This window comes from Phocoena sinus, chromosome 12 (assembly GCF_008692025.1).
Source record: "Phocoena sinus isolate mPhoSin1 chromosome 12, mPhoSin1.pri, whole genome shotgun sequence".
NCBI lineage: Eukaryota > Metazoa > Chordata > Mammalia > Artiodactyla > Phocoenidae > Phocoena > Phocoena sinus.
This window is the reverse complement of record NC_045774.1, coordinates 78563464-78581587: the sequence shown is the minus strand read 5'-3', so window position 1 is coordinate 78581587 and position 18124 is coordinate 78563464. Positions and strand designations below refer to the sequence as shown.

The following is an 18124-nucleotide window of genomic DNA, read 5'->3' as shown; positions in this document are numbered from 1 at the left end:
CTGGATATAAAGTACATTTCACCTATCTAAAACGTATAAAAAGGTTTACCTGTTTCTTCTTTTTTTTAAAGAAGATGTTGCGGGTAGCAGTTTATTAATTAATTTATTTTTTTTTTGCTGTGTTGCGTCTTTGTTTCTGTGCGAGGGCTTTCTCTAGTTTGGCAAGCGGGGGCCACTCTTCATCGTGGTGTGCGGGCCTCTCACTATGGCGGCCTCTCTTGCTGCGGAGCACAGGCTCCAGACGCGCAGGCTCAGTAGTTGTGGCTCACGGGCCCAGTTGCTCCGTGCCATGTGGGATCCTCCCAGACCAGGGCTCGAACCCATGTCCCCTGTATTAGCAGGCAGATTCTCAACCACTGTGCCACCAGGGAAGTCCGGTTTACCTGTTTTCATGTTCTCCCTTCTGAGTTAAGTGGCCATGAGTTGCTCTGTTTTGTATCATGTGACCTTGATCACTTTCCAGGGGTTAGCACCTCGAGTCACAAGCGGCTACCTGTCTGCAAATTTGTAAGACCAGCAAAGCTTGTGGCTAAGAGTCTGACTGGTGGAAGCAATTCATTTAGTGATCAGTAAATTGATTTTGATACTCTTGGGAGTTTTGAATGGAAAAATGTACTCAGAGAGGGTCATAGAAGCTGCAGCAATAGAAGAATTAGCTAAAGGGAAAAACAGACACAGAAGGCAGTAGAAATAAATGAGAAGTACACTTCTGAAAGGGTCAGAAGACCTGGTTCCCTAAACTGCTGTGCTTGACTACCTGCTTGCGGCAGTGAACGGTAGGGCCGTTCTCCATAAGGCTGGAGTGTGCAGCTGTTGAGGTGTTTTCCGTGTTCACCTAGCTCTGGGTTTATCTTTATACTCAACCACCATCACCTGAGGTAATGCAAGCACAGCTCCATCCTTGCACCCAGAAAGAGCTGACTAGCACAGAGAAATGTGGATGTTAATTTTACCCACGAAGATAGGTGCTGCCTCATCTTAGAACAACAAGGAAAGGAAGGAAGGAAGAAGAGAAAAGCTGCTTAGAGTGGCAGCTGCCTCCTGTACTGTTTATTGTTTTGAGACTGTAGCATAGTATAACATTCGCTGCTTTGATGGGTCCAGGAGTTCAAGTGAATGAAAGCAAATATTCTTGTTTCCATACATCACTAACTAAATCAAGAACGTGAATAGGCTGAAGGCATTAAAAAGCTGATATAATTATGATAACCTTCTCTGGGGACTGCATCTCACAACTACCTGCTCTGTTGACTTGGAGTTCTTCTGTATCCTTAAATAAGTCTGATGTGGAGGCTGCCTCTCTCACTTCAGTGGAGATAGAATAAAGCAGTCTGCGTCCCCAACAAAACTTGCTGCTAAGATTAAAGACGTACATCTAGTCCTGTTTATTCACTGCTCTCTGTGAAGACCAGTCTGTGGATGCATGGTTACCTTTACCAAGAGTACTCACTGCTAGTCAACAAATTATGACCAGGGTTTCAGAGACGTATAGCTCCAAGGACAGCAAACTAAAGCATCAGGAATGGACTATGGCCACTTTCCTCAAAAGAGAACAAGAGCAAGACAGTAAATTCTGAGTTGTACAGATCATTACTTTTATTGTATGTCTTTGAAAACAAAATTATTAATAACCATTTATTGAACCTTTAGCATGTGCCAGGCACATTCTAAGAGTTTTGCTTGAATTACTTTATTTGGTCCTCACGAGAATCCTTTGGGGTAGCTCCTGCTTGCATCCGCCGTGCTAGAGGTGAGGGGATGGGCATGGAGAGCTCAGGTGACCTCCCTGTTCAGCGTAGAGAGAAAGTGTTGGATTTGGGCATCCGGCCGGCGTCTTGACCACAGGGTCGCCCCCTGACTCGTGCCGGCCTGCTGCCATGCAGAGTGGGGGGGGGGGGGTGCTCTGTGATCTGCTAGCTCTCTCACCCAGCAAAAGCCTGGGAAGGTTCTGATGTCTTAGCTTGTTCATTTTTGAATGAGATTGTCTTTCTTAACCTTAGGCTATTTTGAGGGTCAGGAGTGATCTGTTATTCTGGAAACTTTCAAACATGATACCAACATGAGATACTACAATTAGATAGTACAACCGGAAAAGGATTTTGTTTCCTTCATATAGATTCAGGCTCATTGTGTAAACGTGTTAGGGTGTATGGTTTAAGTCAGTAGGTGAGTCCCTGTGCTGATTTTGGGTGTTTCTGTAGAACAGTGCTTCTCGACCTTGGCAGCACCTAGGAATCACCTGATGTAAATGGGGTGAGAGGCTTAAAAGTTCTCCAGCTGATTCTAGTCCAGCAGCCCAGCTCAGGAGCCACCACGTTAGACACAGGCATTTAACTTTATAAACCTTTGGTCCTTTTTTCTTTCCTAAGAGATTATAACCAAAAATATATGCTAGATTTTACTGGTACTTTAAGGCTTATTTAAAAAGCAGTATAATTATATAAAGTATGACAACTCCCTTTATATAATTTTAAGTATTTCACGTGCCAGATGTTTTCTAAAGGAAGTTGTGTAGTTTATATATATATATATATATATATATATATATTTTTTTTTTTTTTTTTTTTTTTTTTTTTTTTTTTTTTTTTTGCGGTACGCGGGCCTCTCACTGTTGTGGCCTCTCCCGTTGCGGAGCACAGGCTCCGGACGCGCAGGCTCAGCGGCCATGGCTCACGGGCCCAGCCGCTCCGCGGCATGTGGGATCTTCCGGGACCGGGGCACGAACCCGTGTCCCCTGCATCGGCAGGCGGACTCAACCGCTGCACCACCAGGGAAGCCCTGTGTAGTATATTTTTGATAATTTAATGACTGGTGTGTGTCTCATTTTTCAGATTCCTAGAAAGTCTAAGCTGGCAGTTCACAGGAACATCAGAGATGACGAAGGCTTCATCATCAGGCATTTCGCAGGGGCGGTGTGCTATGAAACAGTGAGTATAACTTTCACCGGGAGAAAACCATTTGATGTTGAAGCTGCGCTGTGCAGTATGGTAACATCTAGCCACATCTAGCTATTTAAAGTTAAGTAAAATTTAAAATTCAGTTCCTCAGTACGCCGGCCACATTTCACGTGCTTGCTGTCCCCACTGCCTGGTGGTGGCGATATTGGGCAGCACAGCTACAGAACATTTCCGCAACCTCAAAACAGTTCTATTGGACAACACCATGGTAAGGCATATTATCACAAGATGGACCGAATCATTCCTGTTTGCTTTATTTTTCAGACTCAATTTGTGGAAAAAAATAATGACGCTTTACATATGTCTCTTGAGTCCTTAATATGTGAATCCAGGGATAAATTTATCCGGGAGTTATTTGAATCATCCACAAATAACAACAAAGACACTAAACAAAAAGCAGGAAAACTTAGCTTCATCAGTGTGGGAAACAAGTTTAAGGTATTTGTGCTAAATGTATTACTTGAATTTTTTTCTTACTGCATTAAAATTGTAATTGTTTTATACTCTACAGTGGATAGTGTAGATCACTCTGAGAAATCTCACGAGTGAGATTCAAGAGCAGTCCCTGAACTGTTGCTGTTTGTATGCAGAATAACATAAGATAGGCATAGTCATTGACCATACGGAAACCTGGTAATTTTACGAACGTGCTCTTTCTTGGTTCTTTAACATGTCTGATTGCTTCTCCTCATGTTCTTGCTTCTGTTTACTGTCTGGTTGACCTTCAAACCTTCTCTTTCCCATGTGTTTTCTGTTTCCTTCCTCATTCAGCAGTTTTGTTTTAGCTGGAGTAGTCCAGCTCCAGATGGCTAGAGGGGACTAGTTGAGTTGAGAGAGGAAAAGCAGGCACTGCCAGGGGCTTCAGGTAAATGATCACCTTCGTGGACTCCTACTTACAGAGTGGCTGCCGTGTTAAAAAGAGCCCAGCTCGAGTTAATGATTTCATTTTGTAATTCATTTTTAACGTGTTTTCTCTCATAGTGCATTTTGGGTGTGCATATTACACTAAAATTTGATTAAAGCTTCTAAGAACTTCTGTAAAAGATAAATGCTTTGTGTGGCAAACCCTTCAAATTGCTTATTTGACGTTGAAGAACACTTCATTTGTTTCATTAATTTCGGATCAGGAATTTATTCTTTGGGGTCTAATAAGGAATTGTCACACGATGTGCCTTAGAAATGCAACATCGCTATTTGGTTCTAATTGCTGAGTATTTTGCATAGAAAAAGATAATTTAAAAACTTTGTGCCATGTTTAATGAATAAAAAATTATAATAAATAGATCAAAGAAATAGAATTAGTTTCTCTCTTATACATTTCCACAAAGTCTTTTTGTTCTGTTTACAAGAAAACTACATATGCCTTTCATTATGTGTACTTCAAATATTAAAAATGATGTAATTAGGAACAATATTTAAGGCTCAGAATACTAGGATACTAACAGTGTAAGCTTCCTGAAATCCCTTGTGGATTGAAATGGGCTCTAAATAACTAACTTGATAAAATCATGTTTATAAAACAAAAGCTGAAACATAGATATAGGAGAATTCCGCTTATAACACATTTTTTCAAGGAACTGAATAAAAAGTTTTAAACTTTATTGTAAGTTATATTCATTAATTATGAGTTTCTTCTTCTCTTTACAGTACTCTTTCTCTTATTTGGATATTCTTAGATTCTTAAATAGACATAATGGTAACAGATTGGTTTAAAATAGTACATTAGCCTGAATGAAACGGATATCATTTATTAAGTATTTTCCTAGTGTGATATAGTAGTATTGCTGGCAAGAACATACTTGAAATTTTAGACGATATAAATAAAATAAAAAACATTCTTAAAATTCTTTGGACTAAGGTATTTTATGTTGAGACTTTAAGGGCCTTCAAATTGCTTATATGCAATACAATGTATTTTGCCCATCGAACTGCTTGAAAACTGTAACTAAAAGATGTAACATTGTTAATAATAAAATTTCAAAATGTTTTTATTGAGATACTTTGAAATGAAATATTAGTAGTAATTCTTATTTTTAAATACAGTAGAATAGCTCCTTAAATTCAAGTTCAAGTTATGGGAGGCAATAAAACAACACAGGCTAGCACTTACAGTAATACTTCAGTTATCGAACATGACCGAGAATCAGAAGTTTTCCACTGAAAAGTGACATTTTCAGGTTATTGAAGTTAGAACTCTTTTACTATTAGTGTTTTAGAAAAAGTAATTCTTTTTGATGAAAATCATATTCTTTTATTATATACATGAATAATTGTACGCTTTGAAATAAAAATAAAATACAAGTAAAGCATGCGTTGCATCAGGCTATTATGCCTTCTGGTCTTCGACCGCTGTTCTTTGGTAATTGACGTTCTTCCCTCTTCTCTCAGATGCTATAGTTTATTTCTGCTGCTTCTACTGACTTAACTTTTTGTCCATTTTTTGGGGCGAATACTGTGCTATGGATTAGGAAGCATGGGCTTTGTCACAGTTGTTTTCTTTCCAATTTGGTGGCTCTTACACTTGCTTTTCATTTGTGTGCTGGTCTAGACTGGTTGAGGTTGTCAGAACTCTGTCAAGCAGATCGGTGGGGTATGACTGTATTTTTCTAATCCAGTGAGAAATTCACTCCGTTTTTATAACTTAAGCCTATAATGTCTGAAGTGTACTGTAGCATCGCGAATAAGAGAATGAGCCTTGGTGTTAGGTCCTTGTTGGAGTCTTGGTTTTGCCATTACTAGCTCCCTGATCTTGGCAAGTGATTTATCTCTCTGGGCCTCAATGTTCTCACCTGTAAAAATGAGTCTACTAATATATCCTTAATTAGAGCTGTGGTGCGGATTAAACATGATAATGCCCGTGAAAAGCTTTGAGCAGTGTCTGACTCATAGAAAGCATTCAGTAAAGTATACCTATTATTATTATTAAGTATAGCTGTGATTGAATAAATGTTAATTGAAGAATTAATTAGTTAATTTCTCTTTTGTTAAGTAGTACAATAAGCATCCCAGTATAAAATCAGTATAACAATTTAAATAATTTACTTTGCAGAGACGTAAAGCAAATGCATGATTTTAATGTACTGAACCAGAGTACATTAAAATCACTTAATATTATTAAGCAAAGGAAAGGTCCGTAACTACTTGTACTGTCCATTGTGAAACTTTTTCTTGAGAAAATTGTCCTAGCCTTTAAAAATAATTGAAATGTGAAGTTTTAAAATAGTTGAGAGGGTTTCTACAGGTAGGCAGGTCAGTTTCATTTATGAAAGGTGTTATATAAAACAATCCTAATACATAGCATTAGTGTATATTTTAAACACGTTTTCATTCTTAATGGAGCGTGACACAAGCTACACCCAGCTTGCCACGAGTTCACATACTGCTCCGTTGATCCCTTATTGAATGCATCCCCATCATTTTCATTTACTTCTTGCATTGCCTGTATACTTTTTCCCTATTCACCCCACCTGCAAGTGTGCATGTATGTTTTCTAGTATTGCTAATTTTCAGTCTTTTAATTGTGTAAGTTCTGTATAAGTAAAATAAGTTATTGTCCTTGGCATCATATATCAGCCATACATTTCTGCATGTTACTATCTGTTAAAGAGATTGTGTACCAGAAGCTGTTAAATTGTAATGTGTTATATATATCAGTGTTATTGCATGTTATTTTATTCTAATGTTGAAAAGCTAATATTTACTTATGGTATTATGTACTTTTGCTCTTTGAAATAATGAAGTGATTTCCTTTCTTCTACAGACACAGTTAAATTTGCTTCTGGATAAACTTCGAAGTACTGTGAGTATACTTAAAAAAAAAAACCCACAGGGTTTTTTGTTTGCTTGTTGTTGTTGTTTTTTCCGGCTGTGCCGCAAGGCACGTGGGATCTCAGTTCCCCGACCAGGGATTGAACCTGTGCCCCCTGCACTGGAAGTTCCGAGTCTTAACCACTGGACTGCCAGGGAAGTCTTCAAAAACAGGGTTTTTAAATGGTCCTCTTAAACTATTATTAGTAATTACTCAAATAAGCACAGTAAACCTGGAATAATTAGAAATTCATTTTAAACCAAATTTCATCATTTAAAAAAATCAGTTTTTAAAATGGTTGTCATTTCGGTTAGTTTTTTTCTGAAGAAGGATCAAATATATATGTGCAGTCAAATTGTTTTATAAATATATAGAATTCTCTGAATGTTATTAAGATTATCCTGTAGCTTCAGGAAAGTGAAAATAATTAGTTATCATAGGGAAGGAAAATGTATTTTTTAGGATTAAAGGTAACACATGTAATTCATTTTCATTTTATTACTCTGGTGGTAACATTCTCTAACATGACAGTGCTGATATGGAAAAAAATGGACATAATATTTTTATGCCCTATTATAGTGGCAATATTTCCTAGGAGCCTTTTTATTAACTAGACATTTTAATTCTCTGTGTTTGTTAAAGAAAAATTCACCATAGAAAGAAATTTGATACATCGGTTATATAAATGAGGCATGATTTCAAGAGAAGACTTATTTTTTAAGCAAATCCACAGAACTTAACTGATTACTCTTTTCATGTAGTCATTTGAAAGCCAAATATTTATTGTCTCTGTGCTATTATTGCTTAACTTATTGTTAGATTTGTTTTGAAACCGTTAAGAAATTCTTTTAACTATCCTCATTGTTTGCAAATATTTCTCTCTTAAGGACAGACCTTTAAAAACCAAGTCTGATGAGGAGGTATTTTATTTTTATCACCCAAATATAATGCTACTGTAAAATGATTAGATTATATTTGTGATTTTTAAAAAAGGCATTTCTAAAAAGTGTTCTAAAAGTGTTTGCAGTGAGCATCATTGTTGACATTAACTATTCAGTTTTGCAAGGTGGCTACTTGGAAGCGAAGCTGTTATTTGGATGTCTAGTGTATTAGCTTCAGTTCCCAACAGTTTCACTGGGTACATAGCAGTATTGTCTCAGTCTCATTCAGCAAAAATCTGATAACGGATTGTAAATGAATGCCTGTAAGCTTTTTAAAATACATATCGTTTAACAAACAAAACTTTAAAATGTGCAGTGGTGCAGCTCAGGGACCTGCTGTATGTTTTTAAAATAGAATGATGAGAAAGGTTGACTTTTTTTTTTTTTTTTTTTAGCACTTTGGCCTAAATTTTAAGAGGCATAATTTTATACCATCTTATCATAGGGCAATTTTCTTATCACAGAAACACAGCATATAAATATATTTAAATGTAGAATAAAATCACATGTATGTCATGCTGTGAAATGTATTGTTTAAATATGTTGAAATATTTTACTAGGAGAGACTTTTCTTTTTACAATAACGGTTTTTTGGCACTCTAAAATGTATTTTTCTAATATTAGTATATAAATGCTTTACATTATAAAAGTATGCTAATGGTCTTAAGTTCCTTAGTGATTATTTTAAAAGAGGTTCAGGGCTTCCCTGGTGGCACAGTGGTTGAGAATCTGCCTGCCAATGCAGGGGACACGGGTTCGAGCCCTGCTCTGGGAAGATCCCACATGCCGCGGAGCAGCTGGGCCCGTGAGCCACAACTACTGAGCCTGCGCATCTGGAACCTGTGCTCTGCAACAAGAGAGGCCACGATAGTGAGAGGCCCGCACACCGCGATGAAGAGTGGCCCCCGCTCGCCGCAACTAGAGAAAGCCCTCGCACAGAAACGAAGACCCAACACAGCCAAGGATAAATAAATAAATTAATTAATTAATTTAAAAAAAAGAGGTTCAGAAGTTAATGATAATATGCTCTGAAAGTAGCTGGTATTCATAGAAATAGAAAAATAAGAATGCTATATGGATCATTTTTAAAAGTACCTTTATTATTCTAGGGAGCAAGCTTTATTCGTTGTATCAAGCCTAATTTAAAGATGACAAGCCACGACTTTGAAGGAGCTCAAATTTTGTCTCAACTTCAATGTTCAGGTATTTCTCTATTTTTGTAATCTATATCGGGGTGTGTCGAGAGTCTTAGTTCAAATAAAATTTAATATATGCAGTGTTTTCAAATAATTCACAACTATCTTGATTATTTTAAGTGTGGTAAGACTTTTATATTTCCTTTATTTATGAGAAAAGAAGGGCTAACAAATTATTTGAGCAGTATTGGCGTAGATGTTTTACATCATTGAGGTAAAATTTATAAAAACTCTTCAGCTGCGAACCCAGGTCTCCCTTCGTGAATGCTTTCCGTGGCCTTCTCAGTCCTGCAGCGGTTCGTTCCCACGTAACTGGGTCAGGCGGTGGGTTTTGGTGTCCTTTTTTTTTTTTTTAATTAATTAAATTTATTTTTACTTTTGTCTGTGTTGGGTCTTCGTTGCTGTGCACAGGCTTTCTCTAGTTGTCGCGGTGAGCGGGGGCTACTCTTCGTTGCAGTGCGTGGGCCTCTCATTGCAGTGGCTTCTCTTGTCGCGGAGCACTGGCTCTAGGCATGCGGGCTTCAGTAGTTGCAGCACTGGGGCTCAGTAGTTGTGACTCGCGAGCTCTAGAGTGCAGGCTCAGTAGTTGTGGCGCACAGGCTTAGTTGCTCTGTGGCATGTGGGATCTTCCTGGACCAGGGCTTGAACCCGTGTCCCCTACATTGGCAGGCGGATTCTTAACCGCTGTGCCACCAGGGAAGTCCGGTTTTGATGTCCTTGCTTCCCACTCCACTACTTGTAAAACAAAAGAAAAAAAAAATCAACACAATACCCTCGGCTTCTGTGGAACTTTTCTGCACTTGGTTAAACTATCACTTTCTACCCCTCACCCGGCCACATTCTGCCTGTGCTTAGTCACCCAAGTCTTGGGCCCTGGACTCCCTGTTTTCCTTCCCCGTGCCCATCGTCCATCCCTCCCACACCACCCCTGCCTGTCCCGCTGATTCAGGCCTGGGACACTTCCGGAAACTCTCTTGCCTCCCCGACTCCTTATCTTGCTTCCCTTAGAGGCAGATTTATTAGAAAGCTACTGGTCGCTTTAGCTTCAGGGTGCCTTATTTAAATGAGTTCCTATCAAAACCCTGAACCTGATTTTGTATGCTTTTGTAATTTCATACTTTTTTTTCTTAAAGTGCCCTCCCCTAATTATATAAGCTTTGGGCTTCCCACAGCTACATCTACCCTTGACCCTTCTCACGAAACCTTAGCAGTTTGTGAATCTAGTTTTGTCCTTTGTCCTCATCTGCACAGAGAAAGTGGGCAAGATAGATTGGCACTGTTACAAATTCATGATTACTAACCTTCAAAGGGCTCGCATTACCCGCCCCACCAAGTTTCCCTGGCCAGCAGGTTCTGTTTCTCCCCGGACCCGTCAGACCCACCCTGCTCTGCTCAAGTCTCTGAGCTTCTGCTAACAGGCAGCCTCACCTCTTTTTACTAAAAAGCTGAAAGCCTTACCTGTGTGCTACCAAACACTTCTTCTACCTGCACAACTGCCCTCCTGGTAGAAAGGAGGAAGTGCCTCTCTTCATCATTGAGACTGTAGTTCTTTGGATCTATCCCTTCCTGCCTTTTCATTAATCCCATTGTATTGAAGCTCTGAGACGGTTTCAATCCCATCAAAACTTCATCTTCGGGCTTCCCCGGTGGCGCAGTGGTTGAGGGTCCGCCTGCCGATGCAGGGGACGCAGGTTCGTGCCCCGGTCCGGGAAGGTCCCACGTGCCGCGGAGCATCTGGGCCTGTGAGCCATGGCCACTGAGCCTGCGCGTCCGGAGCCTGTGCCCCGCAGCGGGAGAGGCCACAGCAGTGAGAGGCCCGCGTACCGCAAAAAACAAAAACAAAAACAAACAAAAAAACACCTCATCTTCACTCCCTCTCACGGACATTCCCGTCCAGCTGCCTCCCTATCTCTGGCCTCACTTTCTTTTCTCCAGTTTTTGCTTTTCTCTCCAAGAATATTCTCTTCTTGCTTTCTCAGTGTCCTGCCTTCCACTTGCTCTTTAACCTGAGTGAATTCAGTTTCCAACAAAATAATTCTTGATAAGGTTTCCAGTGATTCCCTTGACCCTGAATCACACGTTTCCTCAGACCCTCATCTCAGTGGAGTCCAGCAGCATTTGCCTCTACCCCATCCCCATAACATAGCCTTTCCTCAGCGCCTAAAACAGCGTGTGTCCCTGCCTCTCCTTTGAATTCTCTGGCCATTCCTGCCTCCTCTGCAGGGTCATCTTCTACCTAGATATTATTTGTTAGAGTTTTTTAAGCTCTGGGTTAGGCCTGTTCTCCTTCTCCCTCTTGATCAGTGCTGTTCGGTATAACTTTCCATGGAGGTGGACATATTCTAGGCCTGTGTTGTCCAGTATGGTAGCCACTAGATACTTGTGGCTACTGAGCTCTTGAAATGTGACTAGTATGACTTAGGTACTGAATTTTTAATTTGTATTTAATTTTAATTTTTTTAAATTTAAATATAAATAGTCACATGTGGCTAGTGCAGCTACAGAGCCTGTGCCTAGCAACGGTCACACTGGACAACCTAGCTACATATTCTCAATCTAAGTCTCCCCAAGGACCTTTTATATGACCTAAAGAGTGTGTCTTTTACTCCTCCAGATTTACTGAGATGTAATTGACATATAACATTTTGCAGGTCCAAGTTGTGCAATGTGTTGACTTGATACGCTAACGTATTGTAAAAGGATTGCCACCATAGTGTTAGCTCAGAGTCCCGTGAGGTAATATAATTACCATTGCTTGCTTGTTGGGAGAACGTTTAAGGTCTACTCTCCTAGTAGACAGTGAGCCTTAGTGCTCCCTAATCCAAGCTGTCACCATCTTTCACCTGGCTTTTTGCTGAAGTTTCCTAAGTATTCTCCTCACATCTGCTCGGTCTGTTCTTCACATACATCCAGAACTACTGCTTTACAGCTCAAATCTGAGCATGTCTTTTTATTGCTTAAAATGCTGCAGTGGCTTCTGATTATGATTAGGGTAAAGAGCAGAGTCCTCGTAGCTTATGAGGCCCCACATGGTCTGTAACCTCCTCTGTTTTCTCTCTCTCCTCTCCATTCTCTAGTCACTCCGGCCTTTGCTTTAGTTCCTTAAATGCTCCGTATTCCCTCTGTTCCCGGGGCCTGTGCACATGCTGCTTCCCGTATGAGAAGCTCTTATCTCCCCTTTGTCTTATTTTTCACATTTGCGCTCAGTTGTCATTTCTTTATGGAAGCCCCCAACTAGGAAGGGGGCCTGAGTAAAGGGTGCCTAGCACCATCATTTCACAGTCATAAATTTTATTTATTTTCTCCTTTCTCTAATCTGTAAACCTCTCGAGGGCAGAAACTGTCTGTTTTGGCTTGTATGCATGTTCCCGCTTCCTGGCAGCGCAAAGCATGTACTAGACTTAGTAAATATTTGTTGAATGAAATGCACAGTCTAGGAAATAAAAAGATTTATTTGTGACTAACTTTAACAAATACTAGAAAGTTAAATAAGTGATGTCTGTTTTATTCCTACATATGTATAGATGTATTTTGGTAATATTTTCTTCAGATCATTTTTACTTTGACTATTTTTTTCATTTGAATTTCTCTTTACGATTTGTTTAGCCTAATATAATGTCATTTATTTCCTAAGTGAGCATCCAGTGTCCTGGCAAGTCAAGTGTGTTTAGATTTAGCTATATATACCATTAGATTAGCAGAGTGTGGGCTCACTGATGCTTTAGCTGGGATTCCTCTTTCAGTAAGCAGTGTATTTTAACATGTTAAGATCTGTTGGCAGTTTAATAGATGCCACCAATTCATAATAGTCTGATTTTTTTTATAGTACTTATAATAGTAAAATGGCATAGAATTGGTTCTAGTTATGTGGCTAGGTAATGAGAAAAAGCAAAAAATACCAATAACTGGTGGAAAGAAAAATAATTATGAAGTTTTCTAAAAAAAAAAATGACATTTAAGATTTGATTTCTGTAATACTTTGCCTTTCCATTTCCGTTTTTTTCCAATTTAAGGAGAATTAATTGAGGACAGCTTTTACTAAAGTGTCTATCTTCTGATCAGCCAACCCCAGGGCAAAGTGGGGGAAGGTGAGAGAAGGCGGGTCTTCTTTCTTTAACCTCGGGGCTCTGCTGCCCCGTCTGTGGTAGCAAAGAGGGCTTCTGAGGATGACCAGCCGGGACTGCAAACCTGGCTCTTCACCAGACTCCCTGAGGAAGCTCTTCACCAAACTCCCCGAGGAAGAGCCAGGCCATGGGAATCTCTAGAAGGGAGAGTACTTGGTTTGGTGATTTTTACTTTTTTTAAGCATCAAAAGATCTTTAGTGTAAATTAGCTTTAAGTGTGGAGAAAGCAGCCTTAGACTTGGTAATTTGTTAAGCTCCATGAAATTCTTAATGTACTTCTGTGAGCCTAGTTGTCTGCAGCTACAGGGCAAGCCAAGGGACTCAGAGGTTGGGATGCACACATTTCTAAGGGTACTTGTTTTTTTGATATAAATAAAATGGGCAACAATTGTGACAATATCAACCAAACCTTACTTTTATTTCTCCAAGCAGAACCAAAAACTAAATCTAGATCTGAACTCTCCATAGGAATAATTGCGTTTATATGTTCCATTATATTATATTAAATTTAATTTAATATTATGTTTAATTTAATACTAAACTTTGTTTAATTATAATACATATGTTATACGTTATAGTATTATATATAAATTATCTATTGCATATAATATATATTTATTATATTTAAGTTATAATAGCTATATATGTTCACTGTAATAAAAATGAAATGGTACAGAATAATATAAGTAAAAAGAAGTCTCACTTCTCAGGGGTGACCATTTAACTCTGTGTCTTGGACATATTTTTCATACTTGTTAAACCTCTGCCCAGTTATTTTTAATAAATCTATCATATTCTATCATATGGTTATAACATAATTTAATTGTTACTAAATTATTGGAATAACATAATTAATATTTAAGTGATTTCTGTGTTTTCTGTTACCAACAGTGACCCAGTGAACATGTAGAGACCTTCTCTGTGCATATCTTTGCCCACATACGTGACAAGTTGTAGGATAGATTCATCAAAGTGGAAAATAGTCAAAGGGATAGATATCTGTTATTAACACTTAAGATTAATTTAATAATATAAATAAATATTCCAAACTGCCATCTGAAATGGTTGCACTGGTTTACTCTCCCACTAAGAATGTGTTCTCCGTTTGCTTGAAGCACTGGTGAGAATCGGGGAATGTGTTTGACTTTGTGTTGGAGACTCTTACCGGGAATCTTGTTCCAAAAGCAACCTCAGGACTTGGAAAATAGCCTAATGCAGGTCTTTTCCTTGTATACCGCGATTGTGACACAAAGGGTTCCAGCAGAAAAAAAAGATACAAACTACATTTGAATTTTTTAGAGACCAGTCGTTTGTCTCTAGAGAATAGTTGGTCAAGCTAGTTTTCGATGAAATTTGGCTACAGTAGCTTTTAGGTGGTGGGTAAGCTGGGACGTATTGAGTATAAGTATGATATTTTCTATGTAATATTTCATTGCTGATAATTTCTGTAAATTACCCCTTTTAATTTATAAAATTCTTTGATCATTTTCAAGTTATCCTTGGACTTGTGCACAGTGATTGGCAGTAAAACTTCTGTTTGTTTATGAATGTAGGTATGGTGTCTGTTTTGGACTTGATGCAGGGCGGTTTCCCATCGCGAGCTTCATTTCACGAACTCTACAACATGTATAAAAAGTATATGCCAGATAAACTCGCAAGATTAGATCCAAGACTATTTTGTAAGGTACAAACACTACCTAAATTGAGATATCTTAGCTATAAACTGTCTTTCTTATTAATTCCTAATTGGCATTTAAATTTCATTTTTCAGGCTCTTTTTAAAGCTTTGGGCTTAAATGAAATCGACTACAAGTTTGGGTTAACAAAAGTATTTTTTAGACCTGGCAAGGTAAGTACCTTTTTATTTTAAACTTTAACATAATTAATATGGATAGTCGGAGTCAGTGAATATTTTTAAGTGTTCAGTGATTTATGTTATTCTTAAAGAGCATGCATATGTGTGTGATACACATACACACAATTTTCCCACTGGTGAGAAGTTTACACTGTATAGTACTCTGTACAGGGTTCTGTTTTTTTTTTTTCAGCTTTGGAAGTATTGGAATCAGAGGATTGTTTAGTTGAATTTTTTACTTAAATTCAAAATTACTTAAATAAGGGTTAACCTGAGATGCTTCTGTTTTAAACAAGTTGAAAGCTTTTCTAAAACATATTCAGTCTTCAATAATTAAAAAATTCACAATACTTTTGAGTCTTCATTGTGAGAATGAGATCTATTAGAGCTTGATAGATGTGTAACATACAGAAAATTGGACAGGAGTCTGTGCTGACTTCTATCAAATCGTAGAAGGAATGACTGTATAAATACTTCTGTATGTAACATAATTTTCTTCGGCTACCCATAGTTTTAGTATTTACAGATTCTTGTACTAGTCCTGTACTAGGATACAAAATGGAGTTATAGAATATTTCATAACTAAATATATACAATACAGAAATACTTAAATGCTCTTCACAATCTGTTCATAATATTTTCACCATTCCTGACTCCTTTAATATTGATTGAATATTGCATTCTCATAATTTTAAACACAATTGTTATTATATAATAGACAACTATACTTGTTTGACTTAGCAAAATCGTTAATAAATATCTCTGGTTCCTTGAAGGCTAAATTAATCATAATAAATAAATCTGATTTCACATCTTGGGGCATGAAATGAAATCTGTGTAATGCATTACCAAATGTATGCACTTTCCTGTGAATATTTTTACTGCAGAGAACTTATATGATCTCCTATAAAAGAAAAAAAGTTAAGAATATAAGTATTCATAGTTGGCTTAGCTGTAATCACACGTATTTATCATAAACTCAACATTTCTCCTTTCAGGACTGTAGTAATTATTTTAGAATTAAGAGCTTGGTAGAGAAAGCACTTGGTCTTATTTGCCTCTAGAAAAATTAATCAGTCAGAAGGATACAGTGAAAGCGCAAGGCAGATTTTCAAAGATCTTTAATCTCATTATATTACCTTTAATTTAATTTCGATTATAAGAAGCTGTTATTTTGATAGATGTGTGACATCTTCAATATACTGTAGTGGGATATTTGGTAAAGGATAGAAATCAATATGTAATTCGGTGGTAAATTGTGGAAATAATGCATTTTCTTATTTAATAACCTTGTAGATGTTTTATTTGTGTTGTGTGTCTCTTAGTAGCAGTTTCTTATCTCTGACCAAAATAAAGGTGGGGATTGGGCGAGACACAGTAGTTTTGGTGGTACCTGATTTTATAGAGCTGACCTTCACTTCTCCAGTGATCTCAGAATATGGATGAGCCAGTTCAGAGAGACAGTAGACCTTTTTTTCATTCTTTTTTCCATAAAACCTTTTGGCTAACCATCTGCAGTGGTCATTTAAGATTCTTTTTCTACTTTTCCTATTGAGTCTGCTAACTAGCAGTGAGTAACCCCCGCAGCCCAACCACTGCAAAAAAGATCCTGGAGGAAGGAGGAGAAAGACAGCAAAATTCAGCCAAGTGTGCTTGGGTTTGCTGTGTACCCCACTGAGACATGTCTGTGTGATAGGCTTGTGACCACTTCCAGAAAGCTAGATTTTGGATTTGAGTTACAGTTATTTTGTATCTCTCTGTGTGTTTAAACACATCTATCTGTCTTTTGATACTGTTAGCCAATGACTTTATCTCCTAGTTTGCAGAATTTGACCAGATTATGAAGTCCGACCCTGACCACTTAGCAGAGCTGGTCAAGAGGGTCAATCACTGGCTCATCTGCAGTCGCTGGAAGAAGGTTCAGTGGTGCTCACTGTCTGTCATCAAACGTAGGTGTTTCCTTCCACTCCGAGATACGCAATTATTTTGGAAATGAACTGGTTTGTGGAATATTATACATTTGTCTCAGTGGTGAGCGCTAGACAACAGGGACCGTGTCGCTTATTCAGGCTGTGTCCCTGGTTCCTCCCCTAATGCCTTACATGTAGTATGTAATAAATTAGTACCTGTGGACTTTTCTTTTTTAAGTTTTTTGAGTGTATGATACTTAACCTTCTTTAATTGAATGCATTATATGATAATTAACTTCATCACGACCTTAAAAAAAAACCCAGAACTCACTGTCTTGATTCTTCCCCCCTCCCCTCCTTTCCTCTCCTTTTCTCCCCTGCTCCCCACACCGTACCCCAGTCTCTCAGACTAAAACCAGAGCTTTTCTTTCCGCCCCCATGGCATCACCAGAATACACACGCTAAAAGTGTCCCAGTCGTAATTGTCTCTTCTTGTCCCTGGAATCATGCCAGTCAGCAAGCTCTGTCGATTCCCCCTCCAGACACTGTACATTCTTTACTCTTTATTGCCACTGCCTTACTGGAGCCCCTCTCCCCAGCCTGCATGGTAACTTCAGTGGCTCCCAGACTGGTTTTCCTGGCTTCCCAGACTTATCTTCCCAGAGTCTCTAACTAAAAGCCTTTGATTACAGCTTCCTTTCATAAAGGGCAAAGTCTAAAGTCTTAAAATATTGTAGCAACTACTTATCTCTGACCCAAAACAAGGACGAGGGACAGAATAATTTTGGGTTACCTGATGGTCTGTAGCAAACCTTTAGTTGTAGGGAGTATCGTTAGTAACTTGGTTAAATTTATAATCCCCCGCCCCAGCCATACCCTCCACGGTACCTGGAACAGTGCTAGGCACGTGAAGAGGGTTCAGTACACTGCTGCTTATTAATAAAAAAACATTCCTTTGACCTAATGAAAAGGAATCGTGCAAGCAACGTGCATGCTATCATGAGGTCTTTTGTTAGTCAATTGTGATATAAATAAAAACAAAACTATAATAATAATACAAAGACAACAGAAGGTCTTTTCCCATCACTTTCCAAGTGAAATATGAACATTCTTGTCACTATAGTTAAATGCCTTCAGCTTTAAACATTGCATTGTGATGGAAAACATATTATATTAAAATTATTTCTACTGTACTATTCGTTTGTGGACTGTGTTGTGCAGTGGTCAAGTCAGTAAGTAGACAGGATCTTTGCAGCATGTTAATGGGGAACCTCTGAAAAAAATGTCTCCGGGTCAGATCAGTCTCGGATATCGACTAACTGAAGTTAAGCCG

The 18124-nt window shown here is 38.4% G+C and overlaps 1 protein-coding gene across 7 annotated transcripts in view; it reads left to right on the top strand.

Annotated features, from left to right (window-relative positions):
- Positions 1 to 18124, top strand: part of MYO6 (myosin VI) — a 144572-nt gene that overhangs the window by 102235 nt on the left and 24213 nt on the right. For 6 of the 7 annotated variants that reach the window (XM_032651168.1, XM_032651167.1, XM_032651164.1 and 3 more), the window contains 7 exons: positions 2832 to 2927; positions 3222 to 3395; positions 6718 to 6756; positions 8816 to 8909; positions 14580 to 14710; positions 14798 to 14875; positions 16701 to 16830. In XM_032651168.1, the coding sequence (XP_032507059.1) occupies positions 2832 to 2927; positions 3222 to 3395; positions 6718 to 6756; positions 8816 to 8909; positions 14580 to 14710; positions 14798 to 14875; positions 16701 to 16830 (742 nt within the window). The remainder of the gene's footprint in view (positions 1 to 2831; positions 2928 to 3221; positions 3396 to 6717; positions 6757 to 8815; positions 8910 to 14579; positions 14711 to 14797; positions 14876 to 16700; positions 16831 to 18124) is intronic. The other variant, XR_004352529.1, reaches the window with a different exon arrangement.